The 25292-nt window shown below is 44.3% G+C and overlaps 1 protein-coding gene across 1 annotated transcript in view; it reads left to right on the forward strand.

The window, feature by feature from the left end:
* The first annotated feature begins 224 nt into the window (after nucleotides 1-224).
* The window catches only part of LOC126531075 (uncharacterized), a 31684-nt gene continuing 6616 nt past the window's right edge, over nucleotides 225-25292 (forward strand). Inside the window, exons 1-3 of the mRNA XM_050178462.2 lie at nucleotides 225-568; nucleotides 18104-18481; nucleotides 19031-19357. Coding sequence (XP_050034419.1) covers nucleotides 472-568; nucleotides 18104-18481; nucleotides 19031-19357 — 802 coding nt within the window. The 5' untranslated portion in view covers nucleotides 225-471. The remainder of the gene's footprint in view (nucleotides 569-18103; nucleotides 18482-19030; nucleotides 19358-25292) is intronic.

A 25292-nucleotide genomic window follows, 5' to 3' on the forward strand; every position in this document is an offset into this window, starting at 1 on the left:
GAATTAAGTTTTTTTCACCTCATTGAGGAACATAATGCGGCGAAGTCAACTGCAGCTGACACCCGTAGGGCATCCCGTTCGCGGGAAATGTTCGCAAAGCGACGGCCATCCCAGTGAAACGGCCCTCCCTCGAGCGGGTCGATGGACGCGCCTCGCCTAGCGGCCACGTCAGGAACCGAGCAGGGTCTTAGCCCGCCGCTGCGTTCCTCAGTTTTCCATTTGGGCCGGCGCCGGTGGTCGCGACTGCTCCTCACAGCCCCACGTTCCACACGCGCGCGCGCCGAATGTGCGGCTCTCCGGAATTGCCTGCTGCTTGCCGGGCGATTCCGGGCCGGCTCCTCTTGGTCGAACCAAGCGTGCACGGTCACCCTCGCTCGCGGCGGGCGACGGCTACGACAACAAATACGGGGTCGTGAGTGCCCCCAACGCTGACGCTGCACGCCTGTTCGTCCGGTCTCTGTACTCACGTCTATGTTGTTCATGATTGGAGCCATACGACTGGGATACGCTGGCATCGTGCGCTCTACTACCGCCGCCACGGCTATTTGGATGCTTTTGTGCGTCTTCGGTAAGTGTCAGCGCGAAGGAGGCTTTGCGCCGCAGGTGCGAAAACAAGTTGTACGTGCCATCTTTAAGCTTATGCTGTGCTGTCTGAGAACAACAGTTGGAGCCGGCGCATTATGTCTAGGCATTGCAAAAAAGACCTGCTCATTACTGATTATGGGGCTTTATGCGCCAAACCCAGACTATGAGGCACGTCGCAGTGGGGGACTCCGGAAATTTTGACCACCTGGGGTTCTTCAGCTTGTACCTAAATCTAAGTACACATGTGTTTTAGCATTTCGCCTGATAAGCCTGCGATGTTCAATCCTCAAGCCACGGTGGCCGCGTGGCCATGGCTCTCTCCAGCAGACCATGAGGTTTCCTGTCTGAATAGTGCACTTGCGAACGGCTGGCCTCAGTTGAGTCAGTGAAGGGCGTTATGTTAGCTCTTTTCGGTTGTTTGCTTTTTAACTTTATAAAGAGACATGGCTGCATAGTCAAGTGCAGCCAGCAATTCTTTGGTGTCTAAACGCAAACCAAGTTACAAAAACGCACTTAATATTTATTTGTTTGGTTGACAATGAGGCTTTTTGTTGACAAGAACCGCGCTCCATATGGTTTACAAAAGTGCACCATGCAGATTTATTTTGACATTCCTTTTTACATCCGAGTTTAACATATCTCACCTGCGTAAAATGTTGCTCGGTAGAAATCTTCAGCAAAAATAAATAGAAAGGTCAGAAAACCACTTTGAAATGAGTGAAATGCTCGTATGAAATGTAAACAGATAGCTGAAAGCCTTGCGATTATTGCTTATTTCATTTCAGATAAACACATTTTTGGAATGATGGGCGTGTTACCGACTGGCCAGACGTGTCATGTATGAGCACGTTAACCTGTAGTGGAGTCTATTAGAGCAATGTTTTTCGGTGTGTGAAAAATCACAGCCATGCCGTTTGTCAGAAAGACAAAATGACTAATTCGGTACAGTCAGTTTCACCATAACTGTCAATAAAATAATGCTGTAAAGGGAGCCATTGAGTTGTATTCAGTTTAGGTAACTGTTTCTTCGCGCTATCACTCTCTGCTAGTAGCAGCTGTAGTGCTTGCTCTTGTTTACACATTTTAGTTTCTGGCTGTTATATTCATTCCCTAGTGCAATGTAGCTAACAGCGCTAAGCCTGGTTAAGCTCATTGCCCCCTACTTTTCTATATTTGTCAGTTTTAGTTCCTGAAATCTTTCAGTAAGCAACAACACAATGAATGAGCAGAACTGATCTAGTTTTCCACGCAGTCAACTTGCAAAAGCAGTAAAACAGTGCCAGAGAACACAAGGGACCAGACGAGGAAGAACAGCACATACACAGGTCGCTGAACCAACAAGCCCGAAATACGTCTTGCAACAGTAAATTTACAGAGACAGCTGTCGAAGATGAGTAAGACCTTGCATGCAGGCATTTCTCGTTCTTTCTCACAAGTATATATATATATATATATATATATATATATATATATATATATATATATATATATATATATACACACACACACATATATATTGCTCTGCCGTTTGGCCCCCTTCCCCTTGTTTAACACTCCTAGATTTGCAGGCGCACCACTTCACAACAAAATCAATCTGAGAGAAATCAAAACGCGCTTTCCATGGCCTGATGATATAAACAAATGTAGATTACTGTGCCTTATTAATAATTTTCTATGCTAGATGGGGCGCCTTTAAGAAACGGTCATCAGCGTAGACCCGACACGAGGGAGTGCCGTATTTTTCTTTGTCTATATTTGGCATGGCATAAATATGTTCCTGAAGACGTTGGCAAAGATTAATGCCTAAGTTCACCACTTCTTTCACTCGAGATTTATTTCTAGCGCCCGGAAAGTAGCCGCTTTTAAGCTGGCGGAGATAATTGAACTCCGGTGGGCTCAAAGAGCCTAGTCAGCTTTATTTTTTTTCTTTGCCTGTCTGTTGATCGGAACTTATTACAGCCGTCCAGAAGTGCAGAATTGCACCCAATTACAAACAGTTGCATATTAATTTACTTTCTTGCATAGTAGTCATAAATGTTGCGAAGCAAAACACAATTAATACTAGCAACAACTTGATTTGGGCGAGTTGGTTCATATTGAGTAAAACTTGAAGCAGCGCGAAGAAGACGAAGACAACAATCGAAAACACTTCGCGCTGCTTCAAGTTTTACGCAATGCTGGCCTAGCGGATCGTACACATCCTGCTGCTGACATCTCACCTCTTCATCTTGTCTGGCGCTTTTTGCTAGCCATGTTACTTATTAAGTTAGGCGCGCATTCACAAACCGTTCTTGCGCAAGAGAAGTTAGTAAGAACAAATTGCAGTTAATCTTGATGCAAGAGATATCGTTAGCAAAAGTGACTGACCAATGAAAAAGGATACAAAAAAGAAGCTTTGTCACCTAAGCGCTTTTTTCTAGCATTTTTCTGGAATTCAGCATACATAAACGTTCGAGCGCTGTTGAGCGTAACTAGTGATTATTATTGTACCGATAAAAAATTACTCTTTAGAATAGAGATTAATGCATGGTTATGAACACGAAATTTTACCTCACTCCAGAGGGCATCACTGGGTTTTCTTACTATATATATATATATATATATATATATATACATCGTCTCTCGTGGTAGAAGAGCGAATAAATTCACTCAGTGAGCGCAAATATCACAGGAAGCGGACTTATGAGAAGAAAATTAATGTTTCGACATAGATTGAAGGGGGAAATATTGGACACTTGAAACATAGTTGGCATTTCTTGGCTGTTCTACGCATTTTCGCATAGCTCATGGCACATCTTTCGTTTCTGTTTCGATGATACATATTAGTTTTCTTAGTTTAATAATGGGCGCACACAATATAGACTCTAACGCTTGAATATGGTTCTGGCTCCTGCTATTGCTTCACAACGTTTTGTTGAACTCCGCATTTTCCGGTGAATATGTCTCCAACTTGACCATGCGCTCTATACTTGCAATACTTGCAAATCACCGCTAAATATTAAAAGTTGCTCACAGAGAACAAATAAAACTTTCCATCAACGGATTCCCACAGCGTCTAGGGTCTACATTTTTTTTTTTTTTGCAAAATGTTCTTCAATCACATGTTCATACTGGGCTTCCATTCGCTCCCGTTTTCAACAAAAAGCAGATTTCCTACAACAAAGCAGAAAATACACGGATCAACACTTTATCAAATCTTGAGAGAACTTCATGATAGAAAATATCTGCGGCGATCACGAACAAAAGAAAGAAAAACAGCACAATGATTTAACCATAAAGAAAAACACTGTACTACTCGAAATACTTTGAAAATGCTGCCTTCGGCACACATTAGGTAGCTATCAATGTCGAAAAAGTGCTTGTTAAGATGAAGCAGTGAAACAGTGAAATTCAACAGGGTATAACATTGATAGGTTTCTGCATAACGCGTAGCCTGAAACACTTGTATCACCTTACTACTTGAAACATTTTTTTTGTGAGTGTAAACTGAATGTTTTATTTTATTTGATACATTAAATATTTCCTATGAGAAAACAATAACAGGGATCTCTAAACGAATTTTCATTCAAGTTAACTAAGTTTTGGAAGAGGTGGTTTCAGCAAAGAGGTGATGTCATATTTACTACTGTTAAATATTTCTTCCCGCCCGATACGGCAACAACATACTGAAAAACTAAATGACTGTATGGGATGGCTTATTGATCAGTGAATAAAGAGCCCTCGACCATTCCATGCCGAAATTCACAGTCGGCTGATAAAAAAAAAGAAACATCAGCAGCAATCACTTTTTCTTAGACATCAAGGATGTTCAGGAAATAGATTACCATTTACGTTATTGGTGCGTTGTTGGTTTCAAGTGTGGTACAGTCGATGATCAGGCAGCAAGTAGCTCAGACAAGCTTTGACGAACAACCCCATGGACCATTTGAAGCGGTGGTCATTTGTTGTTTTGTGACGTGGGCACCAGGGCCGGTTACGCCTGGGTGATAATGGTCTGATAAATATAAATGTCCGTTGCCTGCTACGAGCGAGATTAATGACAGCAAATGGGCTAACGAGCCCGGACAACCTACAAAGCATTAGTTGACTTTCTTTTTTTCAGGCGTTTTGACAAGACACTTGTTCGCGTTTTTTTTTTCTGTCTCGCTGGCACGTAGTGGCTTCGACGTGAATAACATGGCAGCTTTCACTAGGAGTAAACGAAAGTGACGAGCGCCGAGCGAAGGTGTGAGAGGAACACTTGTTTTCTTTTTCCCTCTCTGTATAATCTCTCCATCTATAAAGGCGTAATAATTTCTTCGTAGTCTGTTTTCATTTGAAACCTGACTTTGCGGGTGCTGCAATATCTGGTGTCTCCTAATTAAAGCACGTCGCTAGTACGCATAACAGATGGGCTTTCTTTTGTAAGAAATGATGATTGTAGTCTCTCAACCATAGTATACTACGCTGTGTGCAAGTTGTTGTGGAAGTTTCCTATGGAGTTCTCGTGCTGGGAACTTCAGTACTTCAACCCCGGCGTTAAAGCTTCCGTTCACGACACTGAAAATTATTGGCTTCAGATAAGCACACAAAAAATTCAGAAGATTTTCTTCTGGTTTAAACTCATATTTGCAGTGCCACGTCATTCCATAGACCTCAATCAACATTCGAAGCACGTCTCCTCCTTGAGCCATCATTTAGTCTAGCGGTCTTCGTCAGAGCCCTCACGCACAGAGGTGCGCGTGTCAATAAACGAGAAATAAAATGCAAGAATCAAGCAGGAAAACGGCAAAAAGGAAGTTTTTACACGTCAAACTGCTGAACGTAATCTCCTTGTCCGTTCCTCTGAATGAACGTGAGGTCGATTTTTCAATTATAGCGGGGCTACACTCACAAACCGTTGCACAAGGGTAGAAGCTAGTGCGAGTTGGTAACGTTTCATTTCGATGGCACCGATAGCGCGCACATACTAAAGAAATGAGAGACAGGCAGGAAGTGAAAGATTATTCTATCACTCTCCGCCTGGCCCGTATTTTCTTGTAATGTGTTGATACTTTTGAGTTATACAGTCATACACATTTTCCTTGTCTCTACAGCGTCTTGCGTCAGCCTGCCTAGACTTATGCGTCGCACGTTCGCCCTGTTGAATCTCAGCGACAGCCACAGTCTGAAAGGTTCCGCAAACATTTACTGAGAAATGTCTAGCGACTATATACGTTTCCTACTTCAAGTTCTTGTTAAGGCACGTACGAGTTTGATGAATGCATGTTCTCTAACAAGACATTGGAAAAGAATATTGTTTCCCCACTCACGCAATGATGAAAGTAAAATAACATATAATCCTCATGTCTGTTTTCTCTAATGATCTACGTATCAAAGGTTTGGCGCTGCATAGAGGCCTTTTGTATTTTCACGGTACAAAAATATTCACTGATCTTCTTTCAAGAATTCGCCGCTGCGACAATAGATAACCTGTAAATCGTTATCGCTATGTATCATGAAAATCATGATTGCACAGGTTTCCTTCAAAAAATAAATAAAATAAGTGAAGCAGAAGGAAATAGAGAACGCATAGAGAAATAGAGAACGGGTCACGTTTTATCTGAAAATTTGACACGTGCACGAGTTGCACAATAAGGTATAGTAGATGGAGCTGGGTTTATTCTAATCACTGATAATTATCGAACACGGATCATGTCTCTTTGTAAATACGCTTAGGGGCCCGGCTCTAGCAAAACGAGAACGATGTATTCTAAGGAAACGAGAACACTCTTTCGAAAACTAAACCGTAAAAGAAACAAAAGTACAAAAAAAGAAAGACGCTATTGTGAAAAATGTGGCTCTCACATAGCATGAGTTATCGATTGAAGTATCTATTTCTACTTTCGTTTCTCAACCGTAATTACTTCGGTGAGCACCCACAATGCAAGTCAGTCCCTTAAAAAAAGCCAATACGAAAAAAAGCGAAAAAATACTACAGCGAAACCAGCCAATTAGGGAGGCCACTTTGTTAACGGCTGAAATGGTGCGGTGCGAACAAAGGGGCGCTCGTCGTTTCCAGGAGCTCGGCAGCTGAAGCAATCACCACCGTTCCTCCGCAGCAGCACGGCAGATACTGCTGCTTCTAACGGCTCCTACGAACTATTAGGACCCCACTGATCCTTTGTGAGCGAGTGGGCTTCGCCCCACTCCTCCAAGGAGTTAACTGGTGGCGCCGCCCGTTTCGCCACATGCCGTCGTTTTCGCCTCATCGCTCGGATGTAGGGGAGACCAAGAGGGATTAGAAAGCAGATTTCCAGGGAATAGTAGGTCGTGGTAAGCTATGCACGCGAGTGTCTAGCTGGCCAAACGAGTGGCGCAGTTTCAAAGCTGACGGTAACTGTCTTATCGGATGGAATCACAAGATAAAGCGAGTAATTTGGAAGCCCATTATCATCACGCCAACTTTGTGGGCGCGAGCTAATTTCACCTCGCTTCAATTGTGTTCCTTAATGAAGAGTTGTGCAAATGCTTCCCGCCATCCCCCCCCCCCCCCCCCCCCCCCCGTCTTTTTGCGTGTGTTTCACTCTAATCTTAGTCTGCAAACTTCTTTCATTTCTGCCAGCCCTGCGTCAATCGTTTTCGCTCGATTCTCCGCTACACAGCCGAGCCAGTGCTTCGTTCTCTCCACAGGGTGTGCGCATTGCTCTCCGTGTCTCGCTCCTCGTCCTTCCTAAAGCACCCTCTAGGGTCCGTTATCCGGCTTTCTTTCTATTTCCGCTTTCCAACATTTTTGTTTCTCTGCCTATTTTAGGGCTCCAGTGGAACGTGGCCGAAATACCACGTGTGCACTTCGGGTGACGAGGCTTGCTCCACCCCGGCCATCTACGACTTTGCTTCGATTGGTGTGTCCGTTCGCCGTCGATTTCCAATAAAGAAGGAGCGTCACTGAACTTGCCACCGTGATTCACTGGTTTCCATTTGCATGTGTTTGTTACCACTTTCTTAATCCGTCGCTTCCACGTACTTCCGACTTGCTTCTTTTAAAAAATCCAGTCGTGGCTTGTGCGATCGAAGCCTCAAAGTGCCACGCCCAACGGCACTCTGTAGGTTGGCGCGGAGTGGACTTGACGTCAGTGCTTGGCCTCGTCGATGCGCACGAGTGAAGGTGTAAACAGTTGGAGCAAAATAAGGAGACTCCACAGTAAGGTGGTTCCTAATTCTCCTCTCATTCCATTTTTGTTGGCATTGCACAAGGTCTGCAAGAACTTAGACGTAGCAGTTTGTAATGAAATAAAGCAATGGTATTTGTATGAGCCTGCATCTTTAATTTTTTTTTTCGCCTAGTGGATGAAGTAAGCGGTAAACTCGCCACCTAGAGGCAGAAACAGATGACAACGTCATATAACCACTTTAGACGATCTAACAACGCACGTAATTACTAATTGTATGGCGCTCTTTTTTTTTTTTTTGTTTTCGAAACTCTTGCTGTAATAAGGCCGAATTCAATATCAATAGCCACACTGATTTGAATTTACTCTGCGGGCGTATTCTCATAAAGACACGAAGTCTCGCTGACAGTACATGTTTACAGCTTTGCAATTTAGCTGAATCACAAGAGCTTTTATTTAGAAACAAACTTCTGCAGTTCCGTAGTAACATATCTTATTGATAGTTCATCGAAACGGTTATGCACTGCCACCGCGAGAAAAAAAATGAGGCACATGCCTCTAAAAAATTACGAACGAACACTGACAGGGCCAGAGCAGCCGGAATCTTTATAATTTGAGGTCCAGTTGGTGCATGAGTATGTTGTCTCCATGTTGGACAAGATGTCACACATGAGCCGTAGTGCACGTTATGAACTCGCTACAATTTCTTTCATAACTACTATTTTGCATAATCTGATGTTTAAAACAACATACACAAATTATACCCATTGATAATAATCTCTAATAATAAGCAATATCGGCTGTTGTCCTTGAACATCACGTCGGTCCGCATGGAGCACATAAGTGCAACAAACACGCAGCGTATAGACTCCGGTCTGACTTTCGATTGACACGTCATTCATAAAATACGAATGAACACTTCACTTGTCAATAAAATAAAACCATTTTTGTATGACCGTCAACTGAAAGTATGCAAATCTGATGGAACAGAATTCATGAGTTGTCACCTTGTCAAGTTGCGTCTGTGGTTCGCGTTAAGTGTATGTCGCGGCAAAGAAAACGAAAGCACGAGCTACGAGTCTCCTCACGCGCGACTTGCTTGGACGCCTTGACGTGTTTACCGACGTTCTATGTCGTGCACACAAAATACGTTCGCCAGCGCGCTGTTTACTCAAAACGACATGATTCTGCACTCTCGGGCTCTGGCTCTCGTAGTGGATCATCTTAGTTTGCAGTCGCCAGGTTCACGTTGACGAATCTGAACCGCTACATGTACACATTTTTTATGTTCAGGATTTGCTTCTTGCGGCGGTTTCAGTGCACTAGAGCACATATATGCGACTGGGCTCATATCCTGTTGCAATTCGTCTAAACAGCATTTTCTTCGTGAATACCTCACACGTGAGTAAGCTTTAGGCAAAGCAGAATGTTTATATGAAGCCATTTTCTATGATATGCGCTCAGATGTTTACATGATTCCTGAGTATGCGTGACTATTGCTGGGAAGAAACTGAAGGATGGCTCTTCTTCTCTGCGAACTGAATTTCGCACAAAGGTTCCTTTCGGGTAGAGAAAGTTTTTATATCGTTCATCTCGAGTTCATATTTCAACACAATGCCTGAGTATAACATTAATGCGTACAACTGTGCTTAGTTTCATTCAATGCCGTGTGCAACATTTTGCAATGGTTATATTTATCTACTACAAAAGTCGCAACTTTATTCTCATGCAATCTTTATGCTTATGCAATGCACCGCTCACGAATTATGTCGAAATGGAAATACCAAAGAGTCTGATTCAGTGAGAGAAGTCTACACAAGGATGTCTTGAGGACGACGGTGTATGAGTTTTGTCGAGGGAAGGGAGAGTGAGAAAAACGAAGATGGAAGGGTAAGGAGGTTAACCGATAAAGTGACCGGCAGGCTACCCTACACTTGAGGGGGGGGATGTATAGGGGACAAATTGATAAAGAAGCAATATTTTTAGAGATCACGGGCGATTACGACACTCGGTAATGCGAAATTTCAGTGCCGTGCAATTGAGTGCAATTCGCGATATATTGGCTGGTGCGGACAATCTATCTCGTGCTTCACATTGCAAATGGAGTGAAGAGTGGCGCAACTGCTTTGGTGATTGCGACGTTGCGAGATGCAGCGTGTGGTTGACGCGTGGGCGTGATTCACAGCAGCCGCCGCATGCATACATCTGCTCATGCAGCACTTGATTTCCATATATGGTATCAGTATACGCGATCGCTGAATGCCATCGGTGAGTAGACAACGGCACACAACTATGTCGCCATCTTGTAGCGCTCGTCACCGCAGAAACCGGCTTGCGCGGTACTATGCGCTTTCCTCCTCACCCGTTTGCCATACTCTCCTCTCCGCTTTTCATTTCGCGCTCTCCTGGCTATCGCCGTCCTACATCATCCGCTGTGCTTTGCGTTCGCTCTATCATCCTTCGCTGTGCTCGTTCGCTCGGTTACGCCGACTGAGGCCGAGCGATGCCGAGGCACGCCAACGCCATAGGTAGGAATGGGTGCATAAAAGCTGCACTCTGAAAACAGAGTACAAAGGTAGTCATTCTCCGCAGACTCGTCAAGGAATGTTCACTGGCTGTCACAAGCGTTGGACGAGTCCAGTCGGCTTCAAGAAGTGCAGTAATTATTTTGTGGCCTTGTGATTGCAAGAATGCACAGGCAATTTCCAAGCATCCAGGGAGGGGACCCAGGAAGAGTGGTGATGACAGGTAAACGCTCCTCACACACGCAGACTTTTGTTGCCCGCCACTGTAGCTATAATATAATTAGCACTAGAAAAAATGTCAAGGTTTAACTGAAAGTATTCCTACATATTTAGAGAACTGATCAAGCCAACAAGAATTCAATGCCGTGTTAAAGCTGATATTACTTATGTTGGCCGTAGTCACATGCTAGAAAACTACCCTGCGCATAGCCTGGACACGCCAGGACGATTTTGACTCCCTTGGGTAAGGAAATCAGACCTTCTTTCTTTGCTGCGATCGCCCATCTCAATATTTTGGACAGTTTGCAGATCTCATTGCTTCCTGTTGTGCCATGAGAGTCTCATGTTTACAGGGATTGCATAATTGTTTTGTTATTTTAAAGCGGAGCTCTTAGTCGCTTGTTCCAAAGCTGAGCACCGTCTTCCCACGGCGTATCTGCGCCAGTGTGCTCCTTCCACTGCTCGCGCGTTCATCGTCGCCTTCTTCCATAGTTGGCTGTCATGCTACTCATCATGCCAGCGTTACCAAACTCCCCCTCCCTCTTCGAAGGCTCTGACGGCAAGCCTCACTACCAGTTGGTGCAGTGATTTCGGTCTCAATTCTTTCCCTCAATATACCGCGAAATGAAAACACGTTTAGAGCTGCACTCAAATTTCGCATGAGGGAGTATCGTAACTGTCGCACATTATTCATATGGTCAATCTTATCCCAGTGTCTCTCAACAAGCTGCGAGTAGCTTTTCCATCTTTTCTTATCATGATCCTTATTTTTATTACTATGGCGCTTCTTCTACTTGTCTCGCCTCTGTCGCTAGAGTAGGAATTTGCCGATATTGACATACTTTTTTGCATTTGGCCTGACGGCACAACACGATCTAAGCAACAGCGTATCCTTTAGTCTCATGACTACTGTATTCTCGCAATAACCACCAGTGGGTGCGAGGAAGACAATTCCAGCGGAATGCACTGGTAGAATTCTTTCAGAAAAAAGAGGAGATAACCATGTGTTTGCATAATTTACCCAGCAGAGTACGGTCGTTCGTAACGATATATCATGCTGAAGTATACTACTGATGACAGTATTATCTCAAGCTGAGGTTTCAGTCGAAAACCAAATAATTTTTTTCTTTTTGCCTTAACTTTCTCTTTAGTTTTGCCGAATTGGTTCTCGTTCCAGCTGGTCTCCGCTGTTTGGTTTTCAACAAAGAATATGTTTTCTCTCTGTGTGCCCGTTGCGTTCACTGAAAATCTTTACCGGCTTTGTCCACCAAAATGTTTCATTATGTATTTTTTTTATGTTTTTCACTTCATCGTATTTCTTATCCCTGCTAACGCGTTTCGTTCTTTTCTTTTATTTACTGAGGCCACAACATACTCGCTCATAGCCGGACATCCTTTAATACTATAGAAACAGAACATCCACGGCCAGTTTTCATTTTGTCCGTGGGCGGGCGTACTTGTTTCATCGGCTTCCGAATGTCTGGCCAGATTTTTCAATTTACGAAGGCCCCACTGTTCTCCTATCGGCATTCTATTTCCACGCATTGTATTGTTTGCAGTTCCGAAATCCTTATACAAACAATGCGAAAGCGTCCAGAGGTTACTCTTTTTATTCTAAAGGCAGGGACTTTTTTCCCCCACCGGTACACAAAATCGGCTTTTCTGGTATTGAAAAAGCAGCCCTCCTGCAAATCTTGATTTCCTTTTCTTTTATCGTTCGCAGTTCTTTAAGTAAATAAACAAACAAATTATATATATCTGTGTGTTTTTGTGTGTGTGTGCGTGGGCCAAGTTAAGGTAGTGTCTGTCCGTCCTACATGCGAGGCCTGTCCCAACTCAGCAGCAACTTTGTTCAATAATATGGCAAAGGCAGTAGGCTAAAGGCGACAGGTTTTCGGTTTCGGGGAGAGTAGAATGCGAGCAGCTCCTTATTTGCCGTTTTGATAGCCACGATTCAACAAAAAAGGAGGTAGGGACAAATTGAGTGTCTGCCTCACTTCGGTCGCATGTTGAGTCTACAGAATGACATTAAAAAAAGAACTGTTTCCAATCATGCGACGACAGTCCATCTCTACAAATTTTAAGCCTTTTGTGACATGACGAGAAATAATGGTTCAATGCGGATGCGCAGGTATCCAATTCCTAGGATTTGCCTTTCATAGGGAAATAAGGCTAAGTTCAAAGGATAACTGAGAGCAAGAGCCAAATGTTCAACAAATCTACACTTTTACCTACATGTTGATGTTGCACGCACAATTTAATGGTAATTTAGGAGAAACGAGTGGATTCATTGCAAAAACCACAGCAGTACGTGTGCTAGAATATGAGTAGGGGGTGCCGAATTATAAAACTTACGGTTTTATCTTTACCTATTTATTTTATTTGGGCCTTGCGCCAGAAAAGGCATTGTGAGAACTCAGCAGTATCGGCTACTATAGTGGAATCATGATGCGCGGAGAAAAAGGAGAAATGGTTGAGTCACGGCTCTGGCTTGCTGGCCAAATTTCGAGGTCACATCTTTACCACACGTCGTAGAATCGTTCCGAGCTATCGAGCTATCGTTTATCTTTGCTGGATGAGGACATTCTCACAAGAACACGCGATAGCCAGTTTCTACTAACGATTAGACTGATGCACTTGCCTCGTTGCACTGATTTGAGAAGCAACATCCACATCAGTAAAATCACCGCGAAAGTTCTGGCTACCTTAGAGTAACATCTTGAAATTAAAGTCATTTGCCTGGCCTACATCTTATCAAATGCAATTTCACTGAAAGCAGCATATTGGTAGCCATGCATTCTAGTCTTATGTTTTCGGATGTTTGGGAGCAGTGTGTCGAACAGCAATGTTTGATGCAATTGTTGAAAGAGCGAAGTATTGCAATTCCGCAGAACGTTATGTTGCTATTTATTGTGGAGAATCGGATATGGTGGCTATCACATATATATTTAAGTCATAGCTGCACTACAAATCGGTGACTGATGTGAAAATTCTAATTTTCAGACAACACCATTTCTTTCCAATCAAGCCCATCGGTAATTTCTATATGCAGTAAGTTCTGCAAAGCTCTTAGTTTTATTCGCCTCCACTTCGATTGGGAACCCGGCATCCACACAGACGGCAACATGTATTCTTCTTTCACTATAGTCAATAAAAACCGTTTCAGCCCTTGCACAGCGTCGCGATTATGTAAGCGTGTAGTTCTCGGCCTTCATCCATATTCCTAAAGCCGTTTACCAAAAGAACGCGAAACGTGAGCCTTACAGATATATTGAAAGTACTGCGCCCACATTATTCAGATAATATTTTGTATATTCGACCATGCACTCGCATTTCTGTTCGTTGACCTAAGTAAGGGCCATAAAGCGTGGAAAAGCGCCTTTTGTTAAAAATAAATAAATAAAATAGAAAAAGAACGGTGCCTGCAGTAGATATAGAGCAAGAGCGATAGATTCAAAATAAATGAAAGTACTTGAAGTGAGATGAAAGGACTCTTTTCGTAAGAGCGCAGAAATGTAATACCTGTTCGCAGTAGGGCGTTCCGTGTCTGAGAAACGAAGAAAGCTGCGGGCGGTCCATGTGGTGAAAAGAGCGGTCCGCAAATTTGATCGCGGTTTTCTCGCACGCTGTTCATGTTGACTTCATTCAGAGGTCACCGATAGTCCACTTGCTCTCTGGCTTCTGGTCATTCTACACAGGTGCGGCGCGCGAACGCACTCAACAAATGATGCCAGCTCAACAGAGTTAGTGGTGCAATGCATGTAACTTCATTTTTTCTTTTATTTCGCAACCCGACACAGGGTACTTCGCCCTCTTCTCAACCGTTTATTGAGACCAAAGGCTCGCATTATGCCTTTCTTGCAGCACAGTCGAACAGCGGGATCAGCAGAGTTAGTTTCGGAAAATTGAAGGAAATTGACTGCATTTCAGCTGCGCGCAGTATCCTTTGAAAGAAATCGTATTATGTGCATCTATGGACAATATTTTTTTTTGATCAGGAGCGATCGTGTAGCCTACTCTCCAAATTTCAGATTCAAAATCACAAGGCACTGACAACGGGCATCTGCCTTTTCTAGCGCGGAAAATTACTTCAGAGGGACATGTTCCGGGCTTTAGCTGCTGTATTCACGTTTGAACTATTGCGTTGACTAATAAACAAAATGTACTACAGTAACATATCTGAAGTTTCGTCCACATTACGAAGCATTGGCGCGATAGCTCGGGGAATATTACACGCAGTGAGTCCTGCACTATTTCGTCTGGTATCTGTTTGAGTAAATCTTCGCAGATTCGTGCGAGCTATCAGCTTTTGCGGAGAACAAAACTTCGTTGCTGGCATAGCTAGCGTTCTCCAGCGGTGAAGTGGAGAAGCCGCTACTTCTTTCTCTTTATGATCTTCGCTTTCACGTTTTTTCTATTGCTTTATTTCTGAGTAAGCTGAATTTCAGAGCAAGTAAGCTGCAGAGCATGTCGTCATCCAATCAGAGTAGCTTGCGGCGTAAGTGCGCTTTGCAGGCGAAGTATTCTTCACTGCTTTACTATCGTAAGAGGCCTCGAGTGTTTTGTGTTTCTTGGGAAGTTTTGCGGTAGACTGAGCAGCGCGTCTTGTTTTGGGACACTTTGTAAGTGAAAATTGGCATTCAGGTGAGTATAGCAGAAAGCTACAAAGGAAACTCGTACCGGTTTCTCAGGAAGACAGCTTCACATTTCATAGAAAAAGTAGCCCTGTTCCATGATTCGAACTAGGTACCAACGACTTTCCGGGCCGTTGCTCCCGGGTTCTTCATTTACAACGCAGAATTTATGTGTCGCCATGCAAATGAAAGACACTCACTACAATGATTGTATGTTTACGTTTCCCACAAAAGTAATAAGGTAAGAAAATAGCGCGTCAGAGGTAAATCCTCCGACTACCACTCTATGGAACCAGAGTTCAAATTCACTTGACGCATTTGACTATTTTTTAGTTTATTTTTAAACTCCCGCAAATGGCCAAGATTTCTGTGAGAGACACCGACGGACTTCAGAATGTGAGGGATCGTAAGAGCCAAATAACCACCTATCGCTGTAATATAAACCGGTACGAATGAGTGAACTTCACATGAATTTCTTGCCTCCACCTTGGTCTATTATGAAAAGTCAATAGCGGTGCTTGCGTAGATGGTGATAAATATTCCAGGCCCCTATGGTTACAGATAACCCAATCGGAAATCCCATCCGCGACGCCGTGTTGACCAACAAAGTAACTCCACTGTCAAGCAACATCAGAGAGTGAAATTGCTTGAATCTTACTTAAAGCTGGGATGCCTAAAATGCGTTAAAAACAAGCCAATTTTCTGCAGGAGATACGAATCTAAGTGTTTCAAAATTTACGTTCTGCGCGCTTTAGTTTACGACGGCCAGCACATTAGAAACTATTGGGACTGAAAATCCAGCACGTTAAAATTTGTGACCTGCACAGCGGAAATAATCCACGAGTCGATAATCCGTTCACAATACTTCTGCCCGGTGCTACACAGTGTGACACGTGGTAGAAAGACGACTACGCAAACTATACGAGAGTGGCCTTCGTTCATTGATTTTCGCTTATGCTCTCAGCAAATTCCCTATAGTTCCTTTTCTTCTTCGCTAAGCTTCCGTTTTTATCAGGCATTCGACATCAATTGACTGCGCAGTGTTTACATATCACGTGAGTGTGCGGGCTCACGTTGGACGTCTCTGTCAATTATAAATCGAACTAACCGAAAGCTCCGAGGACGTTTTGCAAATGTATACAAATAATTAATTTTCATTTTATGGGTTCTTAGCTCTGCGGCTTCTCTCTAGCTCTCTCTCCCTTGTAGCAAGAAATCTCTCTCTCTCTCTCTCTTGCAGCAAGAAATGAGCGCTCCTTTTTCAAATGACATGCCTTTAGCGTTATAACATATTTGTTATTTTCCTTGTTCGGGCCTATGAGCTTTGCCTCGGCTATTTTTCGTACGACATTTCGAGCGGTCTGTATAGCTCCATTGAGTATATACAGTGAAAACACACAACACAGCAAGTTTTGTAATCACTGGAGCGCTTCTTTTTCATTCCGCAGCCTGCTGCCATCACTAAATGGCTGCCCACTTAGCATGATTACTTTTGGTGCCGAAACGAGCAGTCTTAATTAAGCCCACTGTATGGCTGTATCGAGTGTCCCTAATTGATCTTTGCGCGAAAGGGGAACGTATGCCGCCTTTTTCATTTTACTCATGGTATGTCACTGTTTCAACACTGTTTCCGCATGGACAGCTCCGAGTATTGGGGTCAGGTATCTTTGGACGTGTCTTGGGTGCTTTACTTTGCTTGTCTATAGTTTTTTCCGCAGGAATTCGTCAACGCCTGAGTGAATATATTTTCCTTCTTTTATTCATCAACCGTTCCCTGGGAACATTGCAAGAATTAACTGTAAAATCTCGCTGAGTGTGTGTTCGCTATGCGTCTCTAATTGTAAGGAACAGCGCCATCAGATTTGCACATGCAATAAAACTAACATTAGTATAGCACTACGCAATTCCTCTTGCGAAATAAAAAGGCTGTGCAGATAAACATCTATGGATCGGCTAACTCAGTGAGAGGCAACTCTGATTACTTACGGCGCTCAGAAAAACTGCGAGTAAATATCAGTTAGGTTTATTTACCTATGCAGATATTTTCTTTTCCGATTAAACATAGAGGCACTGTTCGTACTGACAAGATTTGCAGCTTCCTTCCATTTCGTGTGAATCTCCTATCACGTGTAACTTTAAATCGACGCAGATGTGTTTGTTTACCCAATGGTGCTATCTGTTCTCTCTAACGTTGGTGGATTATGAATGAAACGTGTCAAGAAGCGCGTTGTAATTGCTTGCGTTTTTTCATGTCAAAATACGTCTAATTGAAAAGCTGTCTCAGAACACAAGATGAATGCTCAGATGCGCACAGATATGAGCGGTGGTGGAATACTACATAAGATGCACCCATGCAGGGTTAGATAGGATGTGTATTTGTAAAAGCCACTATCTTTCGAATCTATATACAGCCCAGGTTAGATGCTGTCCTAACCTCAATTGTTCCACTGCGCCCTTCACCTAAGCTCTTTATCTTATGTAGTGCCCGATCAATCAACTGCCATTACGGAGATTGATTTGTTGAACCGCCATTACAACGAAATATAACGCTTCAAATAAAAGGAGTATTGTGCATAAGTAGGTTCCTGGTTGTGAAAATAGAATCTTACCTAAAGAAGAAATTCACAAACTACACCTGCGAGGGATGCTGCGAAAATTCATATATGACCACTCGCTTGTGCTTCTTTGAGTCCATGCTCGAATATCCACACATTTAACCCTATTCCCTCGATAATCTGTGTGCCCGTCACTAAAGAAAAATGCACGAAGAGAGGCCTTGGGCTGGACTAGGCACAAATCCTCTTTGGCTGTTGTATACAATATATTTCAATACCACATTGAGTCGTAAATTCATTTTCTCACTTTCGCTTCCATTGGTGCGACGATTAGCCAAATGCAGCGGCGATAACTTGTTTCACGATGTACTAGAATACGATTTTCTAGCTGGATAGCATTGTAGGAACGTCATCGGCGAGCTTAACCGAGATTGCCTGAACTTTCGTGTTTTCAGCAATCCGGACGGCGAGTGGCGTGCAGATCGTGCGGTTATCTGTGCCCATGTGGGTCGAGAACGGCACCGAGGACTCAGTTTTGTTGGATTGCGAGTACGCCTACACTGAGCGCGACGACTCACAGCTGGTGGTCAAGTGGTTCCTGAACGACGACCCAAAGCCCATCTACCAGTGGATACCCGAGCTGGAGACACGGCACGTCTCCCAGAGGCTGAAGGGGCGCCTGAACACCGACTTCACGGTCACCGCGAATCACTTCACAAAGTTCCGCGCTCTCAACTTGTTGCGACCGACCACCGAGCTGAGCGGTCGGTACTCGTGTCACGTGACCTCACACAATAACCAGGACCAAAGGTCGCAACTCATGACCGTCTATGGTGAGTGCTGTGCATTGTTCTAAGCTGAAAATTTCACTGCTTCGCACTGTCAGCTGTGGAAGCATAGATGTCTGTGCATGTTGCGGAAAAACTCCGAAGAGAAAATTGCCATATAATTTTAGCTCATGACAGAACGCACCAAAGCGCCAAGTAGGAGATAGAAGAAGGGAGCTGTGACTTGTCATCGCTATCGCATACTTTTCTTTCCTGGAAATCTATGAGTGGACGGAAAGATGAAATTACCCCTCCAATGTTTTCGCTTGTATTATTCAGCAGGCTCAACGACATACGATGAGGCCGACTGGCCCTTACGTACAGTCGGCTTCAGAAGTATGTGGGATGCGTGTTTTCCCGAAGAGCCGACTAGCGCAGCTTTCGCTTGCAGCCAATGTAGCAGTACAAGACTATGTGGGTCACATGCACAAGTACAGGATTATAACCTGCATGGCAGGATGCCTGCCCAGGATAATGCATTGAGCTGTTTTCCGCGCGCCTTAAATTTTAGACACCGACTGTGCGGCTGTAATTTCTTTGTACTTTCTGCTGCAGCACGTCCAAAGCACTTCGTCTTCAACTTCTCTCGAGCCAGCGAGGAGTCGGCGACGACGTTTGTGTGCGAGGCAACCGGCGCATTTCCTTTGCCCACGTTGTCGCTGTATCAGCTAGATGAGGAATCGTCAGCGTCCCCTCAGCGGCGGCACGCCCTCGCCCCAACGCAGCGGGTGACGCCGCGGCAGGACGGATCCTACGTCACTCGCGTCTCCAGCCAAGTGCCGGACGAACAGTTCTCACGCTCGGGCCGGCATTTGTTCGTGTGCCTGCTCTCCATACCCGGCACAGACTTCAAGAAGCAGCGACTCATCGAGTTCTATCCAGGTGAGTCAGGGGCGTCGTTCTTCTGCACAATGCAAGTTGACGAATTGACCAGGTTTACAATTATAAGATCGTAGGTGTCAGAGTCATAAACTTTCCCTGATTTTACTGGACTGAACTAATTTCAGCTTTTCCCTCTGTCTGTACGCCGTTATAGGAACAGATAGCTATTCGGGACATCTGTATCACGGAATACCATTCGTGCACAGTAGTTCAAATCATAACAGCTGCGAAACTTCACTTAACTTCCCACAAATCTCATGTCTCAGAATATGCACCCATGACTGGTGAAAAGTGCGAGTTTTTCTTATTCTCGCGTCAGGTCTTGATGACTAGACAAACAGTAGAAGCGCCACGTTCACTTCAACGCAGCAAGGCAGGGGAGGTAGATGCGCAGTACGCCCGCAATTTTAGGGGAGTCTTCTTATCCGTATGGGGAAGATTGAAGAACACTATCAAAGCCGAACATCTCTTACATAAGCAAGCCAGCCGGGGGCACTATAGTGCATCTGTAACAAGGGTAATGGGAAAAATGGTAGCGCAACGGCGAAAATATAGAAGAATTTCTAAAGATTACAGCATATATAAGTATCATTTCTGCCTGAGACAAATGCGCCACAGTGGAGATGGCATACGCTCTATTATCTAACTAATCTGTGCAAGCAGAACAGAACGTTATCCCTTCAAGTAATTTCTGTCACAACATGTCTCCGTTAAAAGGCAATACGCACAGAAAAGCACGCACTGGACGAAAAATTTGCGGCTTTTTCAAACACGTCTCGCCAGATGAAGTAAGCGACAGTGCTTAACTACTCTACTGAGTTATACGCCTGAAATACCATTTGTGAATGTGAAAAGACTTGCACATGGTCCAAAGAAGTGCGACCTTTGTGCTCCAATATAATTAATTTACAACATTTAGAGTCCTCCTTACGGTATGAATAATTTACCGAAGCCAATGTGGCATATTCCTGAGCGCCGCCCGACTGATTCGCCTGTAGAGATGCAATTCAAGTAATTGTTGAGGATATTTTGAGGGTTTGAAATAAAGGAAAAGACACTGTATTTGTTTAAAGCAGCAGTCAGGGAGCCAAAGCTGTAGAAGTGGATTCGCAGTGAAAACTCCTCCTTGTTTTCTACCTCTACTTACTGATATCATACTATTGCACAAACTTTCAATATCTATTCTTTAGGTTTGTAATGAAATAAAAAGAAATGCTTCCGTCAACCAAAGGACCAGGCAGGATTCCATAAAGGCTACTCAACAATAGACCATATTCACACTATCAATCAGGTGATAGAAAAATGTGCGGAATATAACCAACCTTTATATATAGCTTTCATTGATTACGAGAAAGCGTTTGATTCAGTCGAAACCTCAGCAGTCATGGAGGCATTGCGGAGTCAGGGTGTAGACGAGCCGTATGTAAAAATACTGAAAGATATCTATAGCGGCTCCACAGCCACCATAGTCCTCCATAAAGAAAGCAACAGAATCCCAATAAAGAAAGGCGTCAGGCAGGGAGATACGATCTCTCCAATGCTATTCACAGCGTGTTTACAGGAGGTATTCAGAGACCTGGATTGGGAAGAACTGGGGATAAGAGTTAATGGAGAATACCTAAGTAACTTGCGATTCACTGATGATATTGCCTTGCTTAGTAACTCAGGGGACCAACTGCAATGCATGCTCACTGACCTGGAGAGGCAAAGCCGAAGGGTGGGTCTAAAAATTAATCTGCAGAAAACTAAAGTAATGTTTAACAGTCTCGGAAGAGAACAGCAGTTTACAATAGGTAGTGAGGCACTGGAAGTGGTAAGGGAATACATCTACTTAGGACAGGTAGTGACTGCGGATCCGGATCATGAGACTGAAATAATCAGAAGAATAAGAATGGGCTGGGGTGCGTTTGGCAGGCATTCTCAGATCATGAACAGCAGGTTGCCATTATCCCTCAAGAGAAAAGTTTATAACAGCTGTGTCTTACCAGTACTCACGTACGGGGCAGAAACCTGGAGGCTTTCGAAAAGGGTTCTACTTAAATTGAGGACGACGCAACGAGCTATAGAAAGAAGAATGATAGGTGTAACGTTAAGGGATAAGAAAAGAGCAGATTGGGCGAGGGAACAAACGCGAGTTATAGATATCTTAGTTGAAATCAAGAAAAAGAAATGGGCATGGGCAGGACACGTAATGAGGAGGGAAGATAACCGATGGTCATTAAGAGTTACGGAATGGATTCCAATAGAAGGGAAGCGTAGCAGAGGGCGGCAGAAAGTAAGGTGGGCGGAGGAGATTAAGAAGTTTGCAGGGACAACATGGCCACAATTAGTACATGACCGGGGTAGTTCGAGAAGTATGGGAGAGGCCTTTGCCGTGCAGTGGGCATAACCAGGATGATGATGATGATGATGATGATAATGAAGTAGCTTTCTTGGGTGCCTTTTCAATAGCCACTCTTTTATTAGACAAGGTCCAGGCGTGCATAACCACTTTTAGCGCCTTGTAGAAACTCAGCCAGCGTAGAAGTTTATAAGCGCCGTAATTTCCTTAATATCGCTTTAAATACAAAAATGCCAGAAACGAATTTTATCAGACTCACTCTTCCAACCTCCAATAGCGGAGCTCACCATTGCTGGCGCATCAGCAGCACTTCAGTTATTCAAGAATGTTATCTGCACTTAGTAGTATATGCAACCGCAGCGAGAGTTTACCGCCTTTAACCGCACTTCCACGCCGTTCTGAATAGAAAAAAGCATTTCCATAATTGTGCTCCTGCGCGAAAGGCTTCGAAGTGCTTCCCACATGAGCACTTACAATTCTTCATTAACGTTACTTTGAGCACGTACCGAGCTCATTCTCCCATCGCGCTGCAACGTCAGTGAGAAACAGCACCTGTACCTTAATGGCGTACGTAGAAGAATGTATGCCACGTCCATTTCTTCTTACTTCCAACGGATGCTAGCTTGGTTGTCGGAGGGAACGACGAGGCGAAAATAACCGGGAGCGTTTGGTCGGGCATCACTAAGGCTTAGGCTGAGGAAATTGAGTTGGGTGCGCTCATCAGGAGGTGCAGTCTTCGATACAACTTTTTTCAACCACCTCAAATAATTACCACCCTGAACGGTTACACTCTCTCGCAGCCCCATGTATACTTCACCACGCACAGACCCTATAGTCTGTCGCCACATGCAAGGGAACCGAAGTTCCAGACAGAGCCTTCGCGACGTGGCACCCGAACTGGCCATGGTCTGTGCTCGCGTATACACAGACGCACACGCAGAGGTGCGGAGACGTAGACATGTTCCTTATGCGCCGCCTCGTCTGCCGCGTGCACACGCTTGGCGGAGGCCTGCCCTACCTCGTTATTCGCCGTCCTAATAGTTCTCGAGAAGAACGGGGGAGTGGCGGCGGCAAACGCGATTAACACGAAGATTCATGCGCGCTGTTGCGCACCGTGCAGTCTGCGTCTGCACATTCCTTGCGGTGCAGAAGGGAAGGGAAACACCGTGAGCAGGAATACTTGTGTTGAGCCCAGAACTGTTTGCAGAACATGGCAGTCTACGGAAGGCAAAAAACAAAGCGAGGAAAGACCTAAACGTGAAGCCAGCGAGCAAGGAAGAGCGCTAGAGTCTGGAATGAATCAGAACTGTTCCGCTTCCTCCTTAGTTTCGCGAAGGTTTGAGCACCAGAAAGACCATTACTGGCACACGCGAGGAATGGGTTGAGGAGGAGAAACAGGAGAGAGAGAGAGAGTGAGACGAAGACGACAGAGCGTTCGTTAGCGGCGAGTACACCACAGACTCGAGAAGACGAGGCCTGGCCGGACAATGTGATTCGCGATTTACGTCCTCGCGGCGGAGACATGCTGTTCTCAGCGCTACTAATAGCCGAGATATTCAGCAATTGGGCCCTCAGGGTGCTGTGGGCGGCAATGGGCGTGCGTTGCAAATGGCGGGCTCTCTACGCTCTCTCAAATGGAGCCACAGTCATCCTGCTAGCCAGGAGGGAAACGCATTAAGCACAAGAATTAAGCAGCTGCATAAAAAACAGAAAAATAGACAGGCGCGAGACAAATGTGGAGGAATGCGCTGCCGCTCTGCGCTGTTGTGGACCTTAATCGGCGTCGTTACGACCACTGGTGTTCGGGCATGCCTCGCTAACGGAGCGTGGTGCGTCGTTTTGTTGAAATAAAAAACCACTCGTGATTGAGAAGTGGGAACTTCTACATTGTATTAGCCGTTAGGATTTGTTGTAGTGGGGACGCAACTGTAGCGCCGTTTTTCTTTATTGCGTACAGCCGGGTTAAGGGATTTGCTTACTATTTTTCCAATAGGAAAGCCCTCCACCTCCTTCTCCCTATACAAATATTCATCTGTGCTCGCTCTTGAACCGGCAATTCTCGCCCTATGTACACGTTTTTCCACATGCGTGGGTAAAGGGCAGCTAAATGCACAGGATATCCGGTCACAAAAGTGGTTTAGAAAATTTCGCTGACGAGATTCACCGGACGTGTTAACAATATAACTTTTAGAAGCTTGTTTCTTTAGTATTATCATGCCCTCATTAATATTTAGGGATAATTCCTGTCTCATTTACAGAGTAGCAACCTACTTAAGTATAGTGGGTTTTCTGTACGTATGTTCGTACCTTACGGAATATTTAAGAGAGCATTTCTACGGTAAAGATGTACGTGGTGCCAATCTCTATTTTGGTGATTTATGTGATGAAAAAGGTTAACAGATAAAGCTCGCGACTGTGACTACCAGATCGGAGGAATGTGAAACATATCATTATGTGAAAACTGCGCAATACATCATGCCCATAATGAGGCTACTAATGATATCCAAGTGGCTGCCGAGAACTACCGCTAAACGTTTCACAGAAAATAGCACAGAGATCCTTAAAGGAAAAACCTCTCTAATATTGCAGTTATTAATCATGTAGACTCTACAAACGTCACAAAGAGAAAGAAAATTGAGCTAGCATTTGTCTCCTAAAAGAAACACCATGACCACCAGCTTGCAGATGAAAGATAAAAAAACTTTATAAAGAGAGAGAGAGAAAGAGAGAGATATATATAAAGTAAGAAATAAACGATAAATGACACAGCTACACGGGCAAAGTTCCAGCGTTACAGACGAAAGTCTAGTCCCGTGTTTGCAAGAATTTCAGTATAGCTTTGTAAGCCTCATATAGAGTAGATACAAGACCTTTCGGAAACAATATATCATTAAGATATTGTTCGTGGATGATAAAGTTGTTGAAACTTGCTCAGCAGCATTCAGCGGAACTGCGGAAAAAATAGTGCTGAAGCAAGTGCTGAAGCGTTTCGCTGGAGTGTGCGCGAGCAAGGCACTAAGGGCTCAAGGCACGTCCTTGATTGTGAACGCGATGTGAGGAATTAACACGCCCGATGCGTAACTTCTGCAGTAGTGACCCACCACGGCCAGTTAGAGCATGGCCAGTGATTACTGTAGAGTGCAAGTCCAGCGCTACACGTTCATTCTGGTGCAAGCACGGTATGTGGTGGCTTATAAGTAGTCCAGTGTCATTGAATTGGCAGAAATTGTCATCTGTCTAATCTAAGGCATTTGCTGACGCCACCAAAGCATCAATAGCCCCGTTTCCCGAGATGCCAATGTGTGATAGTATCCATTGAAACAGAACCTTCTTCCTTGGAAGCTGATTTGTTGGGCCACTCTAAAGAAGGTTTACATACTTTTGGTTGTATTTTGTCCCCAAATGATAATCGTCCTCCGTCTTGCCCGCATTTCCTTTCTTTAACGCTGCGAGCCCAGTACTTCCTAGTCACGAACAGATTGCGCGTTATCAGCTTGACACAGCATTCTCGGCAGGAAAGTAGCGATGGCAACCTCACCGGTGCTCTGGTAACGCTCTGGTGCCAGGAAATCAAACTGAGTCAATCCACGTTCT

This window comes from Dermacentor andersoni, chromosome 5 (genome assembly GCF_023375885.2).
Source record: "Dermacentor andersoni chromosome 5, qqDerAnde1_hic_scaffold, whole genome shotgun sequence".
NCBI lineage: Eukaryota > Metazoa > Arthropoda > Arachnida > Ixodida > Ixodidae > Dermacentor > Dermacentor andersoni.